At 45.3% G+C, this 17,854-nt stretch overlaps 1 protein-coding gene across 11 annotated transcripts in view; it reads left to right on the top strand.

Moving 5' to 3' along the window:
• The window catches only part of Ptprm (protein tyrosine phosphatase receptor type M), a 709,515-nt gene that overhangs the window by 680,171 nt on the left and 11,490 nt on the right, over positions 1-17,854 (top strand). For all 11 annotated transcript variants that reach the window (XM_036172971.1, XM_036172968.1, XM_036172967.1 and 8 more), the window contains 7 exons: positions 2,256-2,410; positions 2,654-2,789; positions 4,426-4,575; positions 5,644-5,817; positions 6,751-6,882; positions 9,026-9,151; positions 11,164-11,327. In XM_036172971.1, coding sequence (XP_036028864.1) covers positions 2,256-2,410; positions 2,654-2,789; positions 4,426-4,575; positions 5,644-5,817; positions 6,751-6,882; positions 9,026-9,151; positions 11,164-11,327 — 1,037 coding nt within the window. The remainder of the gene's footprint in view (positions 1-2,255; positions 2,411-2,653; positions 2,790-4,425; positions 4,576-5,643; positions 5,818-6,750; positions 6,883-9,025; positions 9,152-11,163; positions 11,328-17,854) is intronic.

Here is a 17,854-nt window from a genome sequence, read left to right as displayed (position 1 = left end):
ATATACAAGAAGGAATGTTCTATCAGAAACAATTTCCCTCACTAATCTTGACAGTCATGAGCAGATTAGAAAGTGGGAGTTCATTGTGGGAACAGGTTTTCTGGATTCTTGAAGCTAACATGTACCTTGCTGTGACAATGAGCAATAAAGACAGGAGTTGGGAGTCCATCTCATGATGGATGTGACTTTGAGACTGAAGTTGAGCATAGGAACTTGGAGGACATGAACAATTATTGCCAAAGCTGTCCTGGTTCATGGGATACCTGCCATCAGATTAGGACCACCACTGGCCAAATCATTGTGCTTAATTCCAGGGGAGCGAGCTCTCTAAGGGTTGGAAGGGGGACAGGTGGCTTGACTATCTTCTGATGGGGTCTTTAGAGCTGGCCAAATGTTAACTGTTTTTCAATGGTGAGGAAATTTGGCTTTTAACTACCTAGTACCATTATTCTGGGGCCCTGGAACCTGTTCAGTTCATCTGCGCTGTGAGGCCTGTATGCTTGCTTCTTTACTGTTCAGACTCTAGTAAACTATGGGATTTTTCACAGAAAATAGAGCTTTGGCATTAGGTGTATCATTATATGGAAGATACATTAACCCATTGATAGCAAATAGCAAATGAGCCTTATTTTTAATTATGGACTCACATCTCCTACCCTCTCCCAGCCCATCATCATACAGAGTTTGTTCTTCATTCACTAAACATTGACAAATGGTTGGTAGAGAGTCTGGTAAGGTCCAGGCATGTTCCTCTGTAAGATGTAATAAAGTCCAGATGTGGAAAAACAGTAGAGCCAGTGGATCCCAGGTTTACTTGTAGCCTTGGTTTTAAAAGTAATTTTTGTTTTTCAAACAGACTTTGGGGCTAGGAGATGGCTCACTGGGTAAGAGGGCTTGCGGCAAAAGCAAGATGACCTGAGTTCAGATCCCCAGCCTCCACACAAAAGTGTGGGCCTGTAACCTCAGTGTTGAGAGAACAGAGACAGACAGATCCGGGGAGCTCATTGGCCATCCAAAGAAAGTGAACCATGGAGGTTTGGGTCATCGAGAGACCCTGTCTCAAAAGAGAAGGAAAGCTCAGTGGTAGAGCACTTGCCTAGCAAGCGCAAGGCCCTGGGTTTGGTCCTCAGCTCTGGAAAAGATAGATAGATAGATAGATAGATAGATAGATAGATAGATAGATAGATAGATAGAAGGAAAGTGAGCAATTAAGGAAAATACCCAATGTCCTTGTCTGGCCTCCGTGTATGTGTGCTTTGCACGTGTGTAAATATCCAGCTGCACACTCATGTGTACATATTATACCACATTGTGACTTACAACTATCCTTAGCTCCAGTTCCAGGAGACCCAGTGAACACCAGGTATGCATGCAGTGCGCTCACACGCATTCAGGCAAAACACTCATACACATAAAAATAAATCTTTGAAATAAATAAATAAATGAATGAATGAATAAATAAGAAAAGAAGAGCAAATTGAAAGCCAAAAAATAAGCATGATATCTCTTCCCCACCCCAACCCCCTTCAGTCTGTTCAGGATCAGGCAGTTCCCTGTCTTCAACCCACTGGTTAAGTAGAAGATTCCAATCAAAGCCCTTCTTGATCCTCACGTTTTCTGACATACCTGCTTCCACAGAGGAAATGGCCACTTGAGACAGGACAAGGCACCTTCCTATTTCTATTAGCTCTGGCACCTCAACACTTCAAGTATTTACCAGCACAGAACTGCTGGAGTTTGAATGAATGGCCTACACATTTGCTTAAAATAAAAAGAGAAACCTAGCTGAGCCACAGATGAAAACAGATATGCTGGTCTGTCTGTTTGGAAAGGAATTCTCGTTCATTTTTTCAGCAAACGTTTTCAAAACATTGACAGTGCGTGTATGCCATGTGAGTACCTGGAGCCAGGACAGGGGGCTTAATATTCCAGTAGCTGTGAGGGAACAGCATTTAACATAGTCTGCTTTGTAAGAAAGGGCATTTGAAGAGCCCAAAAGACCCATTCATCTCCAGGAATTGCATGTGTAAATTAGCATGTCCCCAAACATCACCTCCCTTTTCACACCTATAAACAAGCTCAACGCCATATGACTTCCAAATTGGGTGTTCTGGCTACAAATGACCTTCTTCCCCAGGAGGTTGGTTGTTTCCAGCCCTAGGCTTGCTTAGGGGTGATTTGTGTTCCGGCTTACTCTTGTTTCTCATTTCTTTTCCTTTGTTCCCCTTCCTGCTGTGGCTGACCATGGACTACAGAGAGGCATTCATGAGATCCGAGAGATAAGACAGTTTCACTTCACTGGCTGGCCAGATCATGGGGTCCCCTACCATGCCACTGGTCTGCTTGGATTTGTCCGGCAGGTCAAATCCAAGAGCCCACCTAATGCAGGCCCATTGGTGGTACACTGCAGGTAAGCAGAGCTCCTGGTATCTCCTCAGGGATGCTCCATGAACCGGTTGTGTGTACGGGGTTTCATGGAGAGGGTGATGAAAATGTTCTAGTTTATCCAGAACTGAATAAAGTTGATAGTTATGTAACATCTCAAATGTGCCTAATGCTTAAACCACACACCTCTTAGTGTCTAATGACTTTAAGGAGCAGAAGCATTGTGGTGGTCCGTTCCCTTTGCTGACGGACCCCTCTTTCCACACAGTGCTGGGGCAGGAAGGACCGGCTGCTTCATAGTCATCGATATCATGTTGGACATGGCAGAAAGGGAAGGCGTGGTGGACATCTACAACTGTGTCAGAGAGCTCCGGTCCAGGAGAGTCAACATGGTGCAGACAGAGGTACTGCAGCTGCCCTTTATCCTGAGGCTTAGTTCCCAGGCTGTCCTGTATACCCACCTCCTTGGGCAAAAGAAGCCTGCCAACTGTTTCTACCAAATACCCGAGGAGAAAATTTCTGTACCTTCCAATTCCTGATTCCTCCATGCCTCCTCCCTCCCTCCCCTGACTCCTCCCTCCCTTCATTCTTTTGTCTGTTCTTTCAAAAACAAACAAAAAAGGACTTTTCAAGTTACAGATTCTGGTGCCAAGAGTGTCCAGGTACTGGTATCTGTAGCCATCAACCTAAATTCACACAGTTGTCTGTGCCAAGGGACTCCAAAGAGTCTCTGCATTAAGCAGTCAAGGTTCCAGCCCTGTTCGTGTTGTAAACCAGCTGAGAAGCAGAGCAAGACAGCTCCTGAGAATAGCTAGGTGTCTGCCAGACCGCTCCAGGGCAATCTGCTCTGTACTTTTTATTCTTCCTTGGGCACTAAAAGAATTCCAGTCTCCAAAGTTCTTTCCTGTCACCTGGCATCATGGGACTTTGCCCAATTTGTGGAAGTACTCTGTACCAATTAGTAACTCTTAAAGTTGCAATACAAGGTCTACCGAGAACTTAGCATTTCTAAAACTTACATCCTGGACCTGTGACCTAGGGCCCATGGAGGATCAGTCCTGAAGCAGCATGAAGAGAAATGAGCAACTTTTATGTTTAGGTTATATGTGAAAGTTTACAGCCCCCCAGGAAGAATTCCAGAAGGTAAAAATGCTGCTTTCCATTTCTCCTCTCTTTAGACTGGGGACATATTTTAAAATATAGTGGTAACCAATGTTTTATATTCAACATGCTCTACCAATTGACCAAGCACTGAAATCCCCATCCCCTTGCTTCTTCTTCCTTTCCCAAGTGTCATGTATAGAAATTGATGACACAAGAAAGCCTTTAACATTTCATACAATTGAAGATCAATAATACAGATGGTGGAAGTTAATCCTAGGGAAAGTCTCTGCCAAGTCACGATTAGAAGAATAGTTTTTACACTTGTGTGTTGATGTGGTGATGGGGGCTTTACATGTGAGGCAGGAACTCCATCACAGAGCTCTGCCCCCGGTTCTAGAGAGCCCATCTTTGAACTGTAGACTGCACTCATGTAAAGGAGCTGTGTTCTGGCTTTACTAGAGTTCTGATAACTATCAGAACCATTAAGTCATGGTTTTGATTAAGTCATTCCTAATAGTCCTAACTGTCTTCAGAGCAAAGTCCACTCTCCCTGGACCGTCTTTTATATTGTGAACTTGACTGGGGCAATCCTTCCAACATCAACCAAATTATGCTCGGTCCTCCTCTGAAATACTGAGTTCCAAATCTGTGGGCTCAGAAGTGGAGAGGTATTTCAGCCACTGTCCCACTGGCTCTGATCGCGCCGTGTAACATTCTTCACAAAGCTAGTAGGCTTCATCCTCCTCTTCTCCATCAAGTGGCATGCCAGCTGTCCAGACAACCCCATCTCCTGGCTGGCACCAGGGCCTTTATAATGCTTGTTTCTCTGTCACCTTGATGAAATCGAGCTGACAACACACTAACCCCCTTCCTTCTCTAGCTCTCTGGGTTTACCCTGAGTTCTCCATCACTAACTCAGTCCATCTGCTTCTTCAGGAGCAGTATGTGTTTATCCATGATGCGATCCTGGAAGCCTGTCTTTGTGGAGACACCTCCATTCCTGCTTCCCAAGTCAGGTCTCTGTATTACGACATGAACAAACTGGACCCACAGACAAACTCAAGCCAAATTAAAGAGGAGTTCCGGGTAAGTGGGGACTCAGGCGGGAGGGACAGGTAGGCTGTGGCTTTCCTCTTTGTGAAGACTCCCGAAGACTCTTAGACCCTCAAACCAACACAGAGCTTCCCAACGGCAGGACCAGTGGCACTGGGGGGCTGGAAGACTCTTTCCTCTGGTGCTGTCTGATAGGGCGTTCCACAGCATCCCTGGGCTCCACTTTCTAAATATCTGTAGCAGTGCCAGGCTGAACACCCCGAGGGCCACAATTACGTGGCTTCAAGTCGCTAGTCTAACAGAGTCATTTGCATTTCAAGTAGCCACCAACCAGTTCCAAGATCCAGGACACCTGGTTCATAGCATAACTAAACATAGGTTCAATCCATCCATGGGAATAGCCTTTAAGGTCTTCATTCAGGTACGAGTCAAGTCCAGGTTTTATGTAGCTGTCCTTAACTCGAAGCCAACCCTCCCCCAACTTCTTGCCTCCCAGATTTTCAGTTACCCTGCTCCAGTTAGAGTGGATAGTGTTATATGCCATGGATCTGCAAGGCCCTTTGCCTCTGGCTCCTACGGCTGATAGGCATTGTGTGCAGACAGCCCAAGGAGGGAAAGAGAAAATGGAGCTGGTAGAATTCAAGGTGTGGGGGGCTCCCACCCTATAGTCAGCTGAGCATGAGACAAAGCCATCCTCTACCTCATGTGCCCCTTTTTTGTTTTGGTTTTTCGAGACAGGGTTTCTCTGTGTAGCTTTGCGCCTTTCCTGGAACTCACTTGGTAGCCCAGGCTGGCCTCCAACTCACAGAGATCTGCCTGCCTCTGCCTCCCAGTGCTGGGATTAAAGGCATGCGCTACCACCACCCGGCTTCCTCATGTGTCTTTTTAAAGGCATCGGTTTACCCATAGATCTTTCCTGGCACATTTTATCAACCCACACTTCCTTAGGAGTTTCTCAATTGTGTTTCATTGTCTCAATTGGCACATTATAACTGCACATGTTTATGGGGTGCGATGCAGTGTTTTCATATGTGGATTCATACTATAGAAGCATGAAATCGGCCACCTATGGTGGTCCCACCCCTCACATTTATCCTCCAGACTCTCAACATGGTGACGCCCACCCTACGAGTGGAGGACTGCAGCATCGCACTCCTGCCACGGAACCATGAGAAAAACCGCTGCATGGACATCCTGCCTCCGGACCGCTGCCTGCCCTTCCTCATCACCATCGATGGGGAGAGTAGCAACTACATCAATGCAGCCCTGATGGATGTAAGCCCCTTCGGGTCCATGGGAAGGAAACAGGGCCCCAAGAACACTGGGAATGCTCATCTTGTTTATGTGCCCCTGCTGGCCTTTTAAGAGACCAGCTATTCTTTCCAGCAACAACAAAACTAGATCTAGCATTCCATGTGTGAGTTTGTGTGAGGCAGAGGTTCCTGCTCACACACCGCCCATCCAAAGTCCTCAGAAATGAAGCCCACCTAAGCTACACTGACTGTCACGTTATTTTAGTCTGCTGGCCAGAGAGCAAGAGGCAGCTGTTGTTACATCCTCTGGCAGGGAAAGGGGATACCGTGACTGACAACATTATTTAGTTCCCCTTCTTCCTAATTCAGGCAGTAATTAACATGGGAAGAAAACACAACTCATTGCCTCCTGCCAGTCTGTTTACGTCTTGCTATTCAACTGACAGGAAAGTAAATGGGTATTTTCAGTGCTAATGTGTAAATTTTAATTCTGCTGGCGTGATACCATAGAGGGGCTTAAGCTTGTTTAAAGCTCCCGAGCTGACAAAAAGCGTGCCTATCTTTTATGGCAGTGATAAGTAACACTGTCACCCAGATAAATGACAAGCAAATAGGTTTGGGGAAAACCAGAACTATTTTCATTGCACTTAGTTTTTAAAGCAAACTGAAAGTTTCTCCACCAGAATTATTAATATGGAGAGCCAATATTGCCTTCAGAATTATAAAAAAAAATGGTAAGAAATAATTATGAAGTTCCCCTGGTATTAAAGTGAGAATATTTCATAATAATTTCACAGAAAAGCTTATATTTAGTCCACCTTGGTGTTGACAATGATGATAGAATTCAACAGTCACTAAATACGTTCAGTGTTTTGTGCCATACATCTCCATGTGCACAAACTAACTCTCCCTGTGTTATGCTGAGCACATCCGGGTCTTTCTTGTTTGTTGGCAGAGCTATAAACAACCATCGGCATTTATAGTCACCCAGCATCCTTTGCCAAACACTGTCAAAGACTTCTGGCGACTGGTCTTGGATTACCACTGCACATCGGTAGTTATGCTCAACGATGTGGATCCTGCCCAGGTGAGTCCAGGAATTCTTCCCGGTCACGGGGGTCGTCTGGGTGTGCTTTGTTTGAATGTGATGGGCAAGCCCCACAGCCAGTGCTCAGAGGCCTGTTGAAGGGTATGAAAACACAAGGGTAACAGCCGGTGAAAACCAAGAAGACAGACTGAAGGCTTGGATACAGGAAGCAGAAAGACAGGAACAAATAACATTTCCATGGGTGAGCTTCAAGGGCACAGAGTCCAAGATGAACTGGGACCGCCATTGCAGAACCATAGAGGGAGCAAACCAACCGATAGAGGCAGGAGACAGACCTTGGTCTCTGTGCTTCTTGGAACTGCTCATTTGAGGCCTGCAAGGGGGGTGGTGGGCATTGGGATGGCAGGGCAGTGGAGGCAGGCAAGCAGGCTGAAATGGCTTTGCACTTTGTCAATTCTTTGTGTATTAAGAATAAACTTGTTTGGGAATTAATTAATATCCTATCCAGTATAGAAATTTTTATTTTTAAATAGGGCAGGAGTGCTGGTGGGGGCTCCAGGAGTGTCTCAGCATCTAAACAGGACAAGATGTTTCTTTCCCAAAATACATTCTGTTGCCATTAATGTTCAAACGCAGCTAGGGTTTTCATGTTGGTGACATTGCATTGTAAGGCTCTCACTCAAAAGCTAGCTGGCGGAATACTAATGACAGTCCTTGTTCTTATCTACTCCTTTTGGCTTAGCTTCAGTGTTTCAGAATTCTCCCTCCTCTCTGCTCCCAGAACAGATTGTTACTGTTTACAAAAGCACACCCAATTCAATAGAACCAAGAACTGTCATTCTAGCGTGTAGGCAGCAGTTAGATCTCACCAATTGAAGAGCCAGGCATGGGGTACAGGATGTGTTCCCCATGTAGAGTCAGTTTGCCTTGTCCCTAATGTGAAGGGACACATGGATCACCTATCGGTCAGCAATGCTAGCGGTGTCTACAAACCCAGCATCTGAATGCGGAAGCCGCATTCTACACTCAAACAGTCTGGACTCCAACCAAGCCTTGGCTGACTAGCAGGCAGAGAGACAAAAAGACTCCCATTCTATTCAGCAGACAGAGCTGATTTCCGGGGGTGGGTGCAGGGGGGTATGGTGGGGAGTTGGGAAAGACTCCCGGGACTCTGTCTTTTAGCAAATGCTAAACTGAGCGTTGAAACTCATAGGCTTCGTGAGTGTACAAGACTGCCTGCCACTCGACTGCTTTAAGTATTTATCGGACCAGTTCATGGATGTGTTATGCACCATTTAAGCTATTTTCTACATGGTTTCCTTGGGCAGAATGTAGGACACAGTGTGCCGAGAGCTAGATGCCAGTCTGGGCCATTTGTATTTCTGTGGTGTAAATGACAAGCATTTGATCAGGAGCTTGAACTTGGAAAGTAAGCAGCCAGCAAAGCCAGCCCTGTCCGCAGAGAACTTTCAGATGTGTTTGCTGTGGCTTTTATTGCCACCTCAAGCTTTCTGTCACCATGCCCTTTAATCTTAACAGTGGGCACCCTTGGGTACCAAGAAGGAAATAGACATCTGCATGCTATTGTTTGACAAGGTAGTTTAATAACTTGTCACCAGGAAATGCTGCCCAGGAAGAAAAATCCCATGGAAGCATTATTTAAAAAATATATAAATGTAATTTCTAAATCTCACAGACCTAGCTAATATAAAGAATAGTCTTGGTCACTCTACCTTCCCTACTTAATCTTTATCATGGATTAAAGATTTATCACAGTTAAAATTTCAGTTGATTCATTGTTAACCGAGAATTTGCCTTGCAATCTCCAATATACAAATCAATCTTTGAGACACATGACAGTGACATTTTAGACCCTTTCAGAAGTAAAAGTCATCAAAAAATAAAATTCAACCCATGGATCCTGCTTTTAGTGGAACATCAATTTGCTTAAAAAGACAATGAAGATATATCCCAGCATGGTTGCCAGTTCTGAATCGTATCCCTGGCTAATGCATGCTTTTTGAGCAAACAGCCAGAAGATGAGGAGAAGTGTGAGGGCACAGCCATCAAGAAAGTCCTGGGGTCTGGGCCTTTTAGGAAGGAAAGGAGCTGACATTTAAAGAAATGTGTCGATTCTGACTTATCCAGTAATTACACTTGTCTTTCTGTGTTTGGGGTTCAGTTGTGTCCACAGTACTGGCCAGAAAACGGAGTGCACAGACATGGCCCCATCCAGGTGGAATTTGTGTCTGCAGACTTGGAAGAAGACATCATCAGCAGGATTTTCAGGATTTACAATGCCTCCAGAGTAAGAGTCAGGACCCACGGTGCTTAAAATGGGGTTTCATAATTGTCTTACTGACTGTTGGCACGCCTACTCTACATTAGGCTCTGTTCTAGGGAGATTGTAATGTCTCAGTTAACAAAACAGATCCCTAGACTGATGAGGCCTATACACTAACAGGAGGCTTGCTAAAGAGAGAGCGATTAACTTGTGAAGGCACAATAAGAAATACTTTGTTCAACGCTATAGACATGGACCCCTGTGGCAAATGCTACCTGAATCCAGCAAGAGGAGTGGGGAGAGTCTAACCTAGAATAGATAGGGGTCAGCAGAAGGAAAATCAGGCAAGGGGGATTCTTGCTGAAGATAGGCCAGAGAGAGCGTGGCATTGTGGATGCCAAAGGACATGGCGGATGCTGAAGAACCTAATCAGATATGGAGTGGTTACGTGCTGGAGGGGAGGATGCTTGCTAAACTGACATAGTGTGGGTTGCAAAAAGTGAGTTTTACAAGGAATTACAAATATGGCCCTCCAGGAGGGTCCTGACTAAAACCAAGAATAACAATCAGAAGACAGCAAATCTTAGGCATAACGGGAAGAATTATGGTGTGCGAGAAAGTGATACATTTGAAAGGAACAAAAAGTGTGAGGTCATGCCCCAGAGAGGTCGCAGGTCCTCATTTTCAATAGGCATTCTACGGGAGCAGACAGTGAGGAAGGGGGTAGCCATCGCCTCTCTAGGAAGACAGAAATGGCCTCACAAAGGCTCTATGGTGGAGCTGGAAAACAGTAAGCTAAGGCAAGAGGGTGAGAACACAGGGACCGGCAGAACCTTCTCCACCACTGCTAGCAGACTCTTTCCAGAAAGCAAATGAAGAGCCATTGAGTCATTACAGGGATTTTCAGAAAAACTGCTCCACCAGACAATTCACATCTGCAAATGAGCGCTCTGGTTCTGCATTGAGATCAGACTCAATAGACAGAAGGACCAGGTGACAAATGGCAGTGGTGGGACAGGGGTGGTGGCATTTGGAGATAGGAAGCAATAGAGAGAGACTGCTAGATCCTGAAGCTGGAGCGGCAGGACCCCAGAGAGTCAAGGTGACTCTCCAGATTTGGATCCTGAGAAGGAAGCAGTGTGATTGTCATTAACTGGAGTTGTTTTGCCTGTGAGAAAAACAGACGGTTTAGGGTAAAGAGCTGAGCTGAGATTCAGTTTGGGACATAGTAGGTTTGGGATGACTATCTGAGCCCTGAGGTTGGTTTCCGAGTCCATGAGGCTGACATTCGGAAGAGAGGTCTAAATGGTGACTGACTTGTGATACCCGAAGTCCTGAAACTGACTGAAATCAACCAGTGAGATCGGGGGAGAAAAGAGAACCCCAAAACCAGGCCTGGGAAGAGGGGAGACTGAGGCACAGAAGGAGAAACAGCTGACAAGGAAAGCATCCTAAGAGACCCACCTCTGTCAGGTGCTGCTGAGTGCCAAGAGGGTCCTTCCTAAGCTGAAGCCTGTAATATAGCGTTTGAATTCTGCAATCCTGTTTAATTACACGTAATGATTAATTAACTATTGACATCAGAGCAAAAGCCTCACTGTTAAACAAAGCCATTTATATAGAAAACAGTAGAAACTACATCACATTGAACTCACAGACATTTCTAGGTTTTCATTTACCCCTTACCTTTAATTTATTTGTAATTAAAGTGAAGCCATTGTTCCACGGAATACACAGCATGGTCAGCCCTATTGTTAATCTTCTCTTGGCTTTTACAAAATGTAAGCATTCTGCTCTGCTCTTGTTTATCTCTGGCCTGTCATTTAAAACACCTGCATCTTTATAACCACCGGAGATTAAAGTCATAAGTCTCCAGGCCAACAGAATCACCTTTTATTATATGCTGGCTTGAGGCCCCTGAATAAATACCTTCCTCCCGTGGGAAGATCAAGTGGGCGGAACCGGGCTCCCGGGATCTAGTCAGGTAAGCCATGCCTGTTTCCTCCACTCCCTGATTGGTGCCTCGCCCTCTGCAGCCCCAGGATGGACATCGGATGGTTCAGCAGTTCCAGTTCCTGGGCTGGCCGATGTACAGGGACACACCTGTGTCCAAGCGTTCCTTCCTGAAGCTCATCCGCCAAGTGGACAAATGGCAGGAGGAATACAATGGCGGTGAAGGCCGCACAGTGGTGCACTGCCTGTAAGTAGTCCACAGCGCTCTTCCGGGAGGACGGCCAGGCCCCGCCCACCTCGCTCCGCTCACCTTCCTCCTGCAGTTATGACAGAAGAAATAAGCAGCTCTATCAGAGGGGTGATCAGCACTCTTACTGAATGATCGGTTGAATGAATGGGTTGTGTGCTTGCGTGTCTTAGCCTGTTTTCTGTTTCTCTAACAAGATAAGGGAGACCAGGAGGTTTATAAACCAAAGAGTTTGATTTCATTCACCATTTTGGAAGCTGATAAATCCAAGAGTCCAGTCCTGGCATCTGGTGAGGGTCCTAGCGAAGCAGAGGACATCCCATGGCAAGAAAGAACAAGTGTGCTAACATAGGTCACTCTCCTTTTTATAAAGCCACTAATATCACCAAGGAGACCCTTCATCTGATCCAGAGACCCTCCCAAGGCCTCAACTTCAAATGTCATTAATGTCTTTGGAGATTAAGTTCCCAACACAAGAACTTGGAAAGCACATTCAAACTATAGGTAGTCTGTCATGTGATCAAAATATGCATTTACCCTGTAACTGGGATCAACCCCTGCCCCACAAGAGAGGAAGGCATAGGGATGGCTTCAGAGGCAGTTCCTAGCTCAAGAGCCTACTCTTAATATCTTCAGGAATTTTCAGCGATGGTTGTTAAACCGTTGGTAACTTGAAATCATCCATACTAGAAGAAATCAGCTAATGCCATAACTGGGGATCCCTCCCAGATGGCCATAGCTGGGTCATCTCATTGAAGTAATTGATGGAGCCGGGCAGTGGTGGCACACGCCTTTAATCCCAGCACTTGGGAGACAGAGGCAGGCGGATCTCTGTGAGTTCAAGGCCAGCCTGGGCTACCAAGTGAGTTCCAGGAAAAAGGCACAAAGCTACACAGAGAAACCCTGTCTCGAAAAACCAAAGAAAACAAAACAAAACAAAAAAAAAAAAAAAAAAAAAAGCAGGAAGTAATTGATGGTTCTACTGGATACCATGAGGGAGATTTTAAAAACAACAGCAACAACAACTTTTTTTCCCCTCATCCCTTTGGTAAGAGATGTTTTCTATAAATGGGCATACTCGTAGACTTTAATTAGGGTCTGCCATAGTTTGGGCTGAGATATCCCATTAAAGACTCGCAGGGTAAGGGCTTGGTCTCTGTGTGTACTATGAGGAAACCTTAAGGGCCTACTGGGAGGTCTTTAGGTCATTGGAGACGTGCCCCAAATGAAATGATGGGACCCTGGGCTCTTCCTTCTCAATCTCTGGCCATGAGGTGAGCAGCCTTCCTTTGCCATATACCCTACCCCAGTGGTGTGCTACTTCACCACAGCCCCACAGCCATGGGGCCAGCCAGTCATGGAGTAGAACTCCACAACTGTGGGCCAAACTAGCCATCATCTCTGGATGAGCTGTTTATCCCAGCATTTGTTACAGGGACTGAAAGTTGATAAGCACAGAACCAGTGTCCTCTGAAGGGGGACATCTAGGTCAACAGTTGTAGCAGGTGCTCAAATGTCAAAGTCCTTGGCCAGATGCTTCCCAAATCAGACCTGTGCATTGGCAGTCATTTGGGAAGAAGCTTCAGTGAGTATTGCCCTCAGGCCACACTGACACCAATTAAATCCCAGTCTCCGCATGGAACCCAGGCATCTGTGCTCTTGCAAACCCCTGGATGAGTTCCACTTGCTGTCGAGAGCCACTGAGGAGAGAATGTCTTTCTTCCCAGAGTGCTTTCACCCCCACATTCTCACTGGCAGTGATGTGCAGCTAATCATCCAGCTGGACTTGGCTTAACAGAACAGGCAATGAAAAGGCATGGTGGTCAAGGACGATGCTCAGAGGATTTGTGGGAGTTCAAAGTATGAGCATATGTTGCCTTTCAGAGAAATATCATTAGAAACATAGGGCAAGATCATTCCCAAATTGAAGGACAGTGAACATTTCCTCTGAGCAGACCACCCTAAGTTTCGGTGGTAACTCGGGGAGGGTCCAGGTTACTCCCGGCTCCCTGCCCTCACCTCATGTGGTGGAACCCCTGAATTCTTCTCAGATCCTCATTGGAAAGAGCTGTAGGAACCTCCTCAGGCCTGTCCTCTATCTTAGGTCACCCTATCATATCTGTGTAGAGCAGTGTACTCACCCTCCCCATGCTTGGAACTCCATTCCTGGCCATAGGCTCAGTGCTGGATAAGTGCCTGCTCCATCCCCTTCTTGTTTCTCAGAAGAAGATGAGAGGTTCAGCGTACTGAGCCGATCAAATCCCAACAGAGCTTTTATTTTCAGCCAAGGCAGCCATCTTCCCATAACTTGTCAAAATGGTAAGTACAAAATGAAAGAGGCACCCGCTATATGTTCTCTAGGTCTTTCTGAGGAGTAGAGTTGGGAGGGCAGGGTTTGTGCATGGGCAGATCTACGAGAAGGATGATATTGTAGACATCAACAGAATGGGCACTGTTCAGAAAGGAACACCCATAGGTGTTGCCATGGCAAAACAGACAGAGTCTACAGCATCACTCTGCATGCCTCAGGCATCATTTCCTAAGCAAGTAAGTTAAGGCAAGCCCCTGGCCAGTAGGTGTGCTGATTGAGCACAGCAAGCACTCAAAGAACCAAGATGGCCGGCTTCCTGAAATAAAGAAAGACAACCGGGGGGGAAAAAAGAAAACAGAGAAAAGCACCTGGGCTCCAGCCTGCCTCCCCTGAAGAAGCACACCCAGTGAGTGCTAACAGGAAAGAACAGCTAACAGCTGAGCTACTGCATAACTTAATGTACAAAAAGAAATAGAAGACCTACATGTTAAAAAAAAAAAAAATCCCAATAGGAAAGTTGACATTTTAATTAGTTGGTATTAGATCTGTTAGATTTTTTTGTTTGGTTTGTTTTTTTGAAACAGAGTTTCTCTGTGTAGCTTTGGAGCCTGTCCTGGAACTTGCTCTGTAGACCAGGCTGGCCTCGAACACACAGAGATCCACTCAGTTCTGCCTCCCGAGTGCTGGGATTAAAGACATGTGCCACCATCACCTGGCTTAGATCTGCTAGATTTTTGTTTATATGGGTTTGTTTTTGTTTTGTTTTGTGATCCTGGAGATGAAATCCAGAGCCTTGAGGATGCTAGGCAAGTGCTCTAGTACCAAGTTACAGTCACAGACCAGTGGTTTATATTTTTAATATAAAAGTAGTTTTCAGTTAGCCCTCCTGAATCTGGAAATCCTGCATCGTATCTGAAAGCATAGCTTGTTTCGACCCTGAACTACTAGCTTTCTAACATGAGCCAATCCTTGAGCCCTGAGGAACGGGTCACTATTGCAGAGAGTTGAAAGGAAGAGGCATGAAAGATAAAAAGACCTGTTCAATCATGGCACGTTGTAGGGAGCATTCTTCCAAAAGGCAGCTGTGACCCTCGAACTAAGCAATTATATCACCATTCTGTGTGGTGTCTCTAATATCGGGCTGTCTGGCTGTCACAGACAGTGGTGGGCATCTCTTGTCACTCTCCTGCCTGCCTGCCATCTCTTTCTTATCCTCTGTGAGGGTACTCTCTCAAGCCCCTCTCAGTCCCATAATTCCTATGGAGCTGCCTTTTGCTAATGTTGGGTGTGATACTCAGCCCTGTAAAGAAGGTTTGTGTTTCTTTTTAAGATTTTTTTTTTCCTTTTTAGTCTACAAGAAAGTTTAAACTGGTATCTTCCAATATTGGTCAGGGGGAAAAAATGCTTTGGAAGCATTTTAAGTCCTTGGTGAGGTATTCGGCAGGGTGCAGCGCCACCTATTGGCTGAGAGCAGAGTACACCTGCTCTCTAGACAGAATTCTCTTCCTCATAAATTCCTTGATGTTTTTAAAACAAGACTACATCCTCATTCTGAAACTGTAGAAAGAATGGATGTGGACAGTGGTCATGAGCAGCTGTGGAAACATGAGGTTAAGAGCTGATGATCGAGGACAGTGGAACATCCATGCAAAGAACGGAGCAGAAGAGGCCTGAGGCAGAGCCTCACCCCGGTGTCCCCTGACTGCAGCATGTGACTGCAGGGCAGTGGGGAAGCTGGACACATCAGCCTGTCTGTCTCCTCACAAGTGAATTGAAATACTTTCAGATGAATCACCCCCAAATGTTGAAAGCAGACAGCAGAGCCTCCGTAAGAACATGTGGGGGATACTCCTACTGAACAAGAGGTTATCGAAGACTGATTTGGAGAGGACACAAAAGGGATTTCATTAAAAGGAGATACTCTGTTGACAAGATCTGAATAGATAAGGAGTAAAAGCATGATGGGGTGGGGGATCCTGAATGCATACATCTGGCAAAGGTCCCAGAGCCAGGATGTCTACACATACAGCAAATCATTAGAACAAGACATTTAACGCCTTAGTTTTTAATGGGCCAAAAGTTTGACAGGAATCACACTTTAGAAAAGAAAGCATGGCATGCAGCCCCATTGTAGAACCTTTGTCTAGTAGGTGCTAGACAAAATGCTCATTAGAACCACTGCATGCCCCCAGAATGACTGAATTTTTAAAGACATGAACAAGGATTCCAAGGGTTGGTGACGCTGTGAACGGACAAGGGCATGGCCTTATGAGGAAGAAAGCCTTGGGGCCGACCAGGAGACTGTGTGTGGTTCCAGTGGAGCTACTGTGGTGTGTACATTTGCAAAATTTAACTCCAGTATCTACTTATCATTCTTCATCATGGACTTCATTATAGCCATGTAGAATGTCATAACAGACTAAAGGAGCTGAGACTCCTGACTGGCATCCTTGACACTAACCAATCTTAAAGTAGCAAAAAAGGGACAACCAGATGTCTTATGCCTATTAGAGAAAGGGTAAATGTTTTATGAGTGAAGACATTGAACTGATCACTCCTCCATCTTGTGTCCTTTACAAGCACTGATGCCAGCCACCAATTTGCAGGATACACTGGTCAAAGGCAATATATTAAATCATATTGGAGAGGTGCAGTGAATGAGAAAAATCTAGAATGTGGGACTCTCTATAAGACAAGTACCCCTTTTCTCCAACAAATTCTTGAGGACAAAGAGGAAACTCATACATTACTATAAATTTATAAAACACCAACCAAATGCAATATATACAAATTGCTTAGATGTAGGGTTTGGTTTTTTTTAAGTTTTTTTTAAGAAGGAAACATCTAGGAAATTGGAGCAGTGGTTACTCGACATTAAACCAGCAGTGTTAGGTCAGTGTGATGGCTCTTGGGTCAAGGTGCTTATTATGCAAGCCTGCCAAACTGAATTCAAGCCCAGAACCCACATAAAGAGGGAAGAAGCAAATCCACTCCACAGAGCTGCCCTCTTACTGCCATGTGTATACCACATCATGCCACTCCCCCCAAAAAGGAATTTTGACAACATGATGTTTATTTCCATGTGATAGAGGTATCGTGTTTAAGAATAAATGAAAGGTCTACCTCCTTATAAAAGAAGCTAATGCTTGGAAAGTACAAGAGGAACATTCTAGAAAATACAAATATGCTCAAAAAGGGGGGGGGCAAGAGTATGCCATACGGACATGGGACCCACCTGATGAGACTCTTCATGGCTAGAGCTGGAATAATTTGAGGCAAAGATAATTACTGATACACTTTTAGCACATGTAATAAAATTTTCAGTGTCTGCCTAGGTTGATATAAATAATAGAAACATTTTCAAGTGGAAGAGAGCTATTTCTTATGGTAGAATGTTAAACAAGGGAAGAAAATATAAGGTCAACATTGGATAAATGAGACAGTCATCATTCATTGCTGAAAACAAGACCGACCATTGTGCATGAAAATCAGTGGTGACTGAACATTTGCACAGTCCCAAAGTATCTCACTCCAAGATGCATATTAACTACAAAGAGAAAGGTAGTAACTTGACAGTGAAAATCCTCACCAGCACCCTCTTGTGGGCAAGATGAATATCCCTGGGACTGAGACATCAACTCATGAATACCCTAGAGGGTGTAAGACTGACTCTTCAGCCAGGCGGTGGTGCATGCCTTTAATCCCAGCACTCGGGAGGCAGAGGCAGGCGGATCTCTGTGAGTTCGAGGCCAGCCTGGGCTACAGAGCAAGTCCCAGGACAGGCTCCAAAGGTACACAGAGAAACCCTGTCTCAAAAAAAAAAAAAAGAGCATCCAGCCTGGCAAGACTGACTCTTCTTCTAGCTTTCTTAGCCAAGTCTAATCCCTCATCTCCAGTGACAAAGAAATACCAAAGGAACCCAGATGAAAGGACAGTCCGTTGTGGGACTTGATAATGACCTTTTCAAACTGTGGCCAGCGCACACAGGTCTTCTCTAAGCTTCCTGTCTACGTTCTGAATTTCGTATTCCACAAAGCAGCCATCCAGGGCATGTCAAAAGTTGCCATATCAAGACAGACAAGGAAAAGCTCACAAATGGGCCAACTGTCACAGACTGGAGAAGGTTAAAGAGACAGGAGATGACAACCAAAGGAGATCCTGGACCACAAAAGGGACCTTAATGCAGAAGCTGGTAACATGTGACTGAGGGCTGAAG

This window comes from Onychomys torridus, chromosome 23 (genome assembly GCF_903995425.1).
Source record: "Onychomys torridus chromosome 23, mOncTor1.1, whole genome shotgun sequence".
Lineage (NCBI taxonomy): Eukaryota > Metazoa > Chordata > Mammalia > Rodentia > Cricetidae > Onychomys > Onychomys torridus.
The sequence above is the reverse complement of the archived record's forward strand: the minus strand, read 5'-3'. Positions and strand labels throughout refer to the sequence as shown.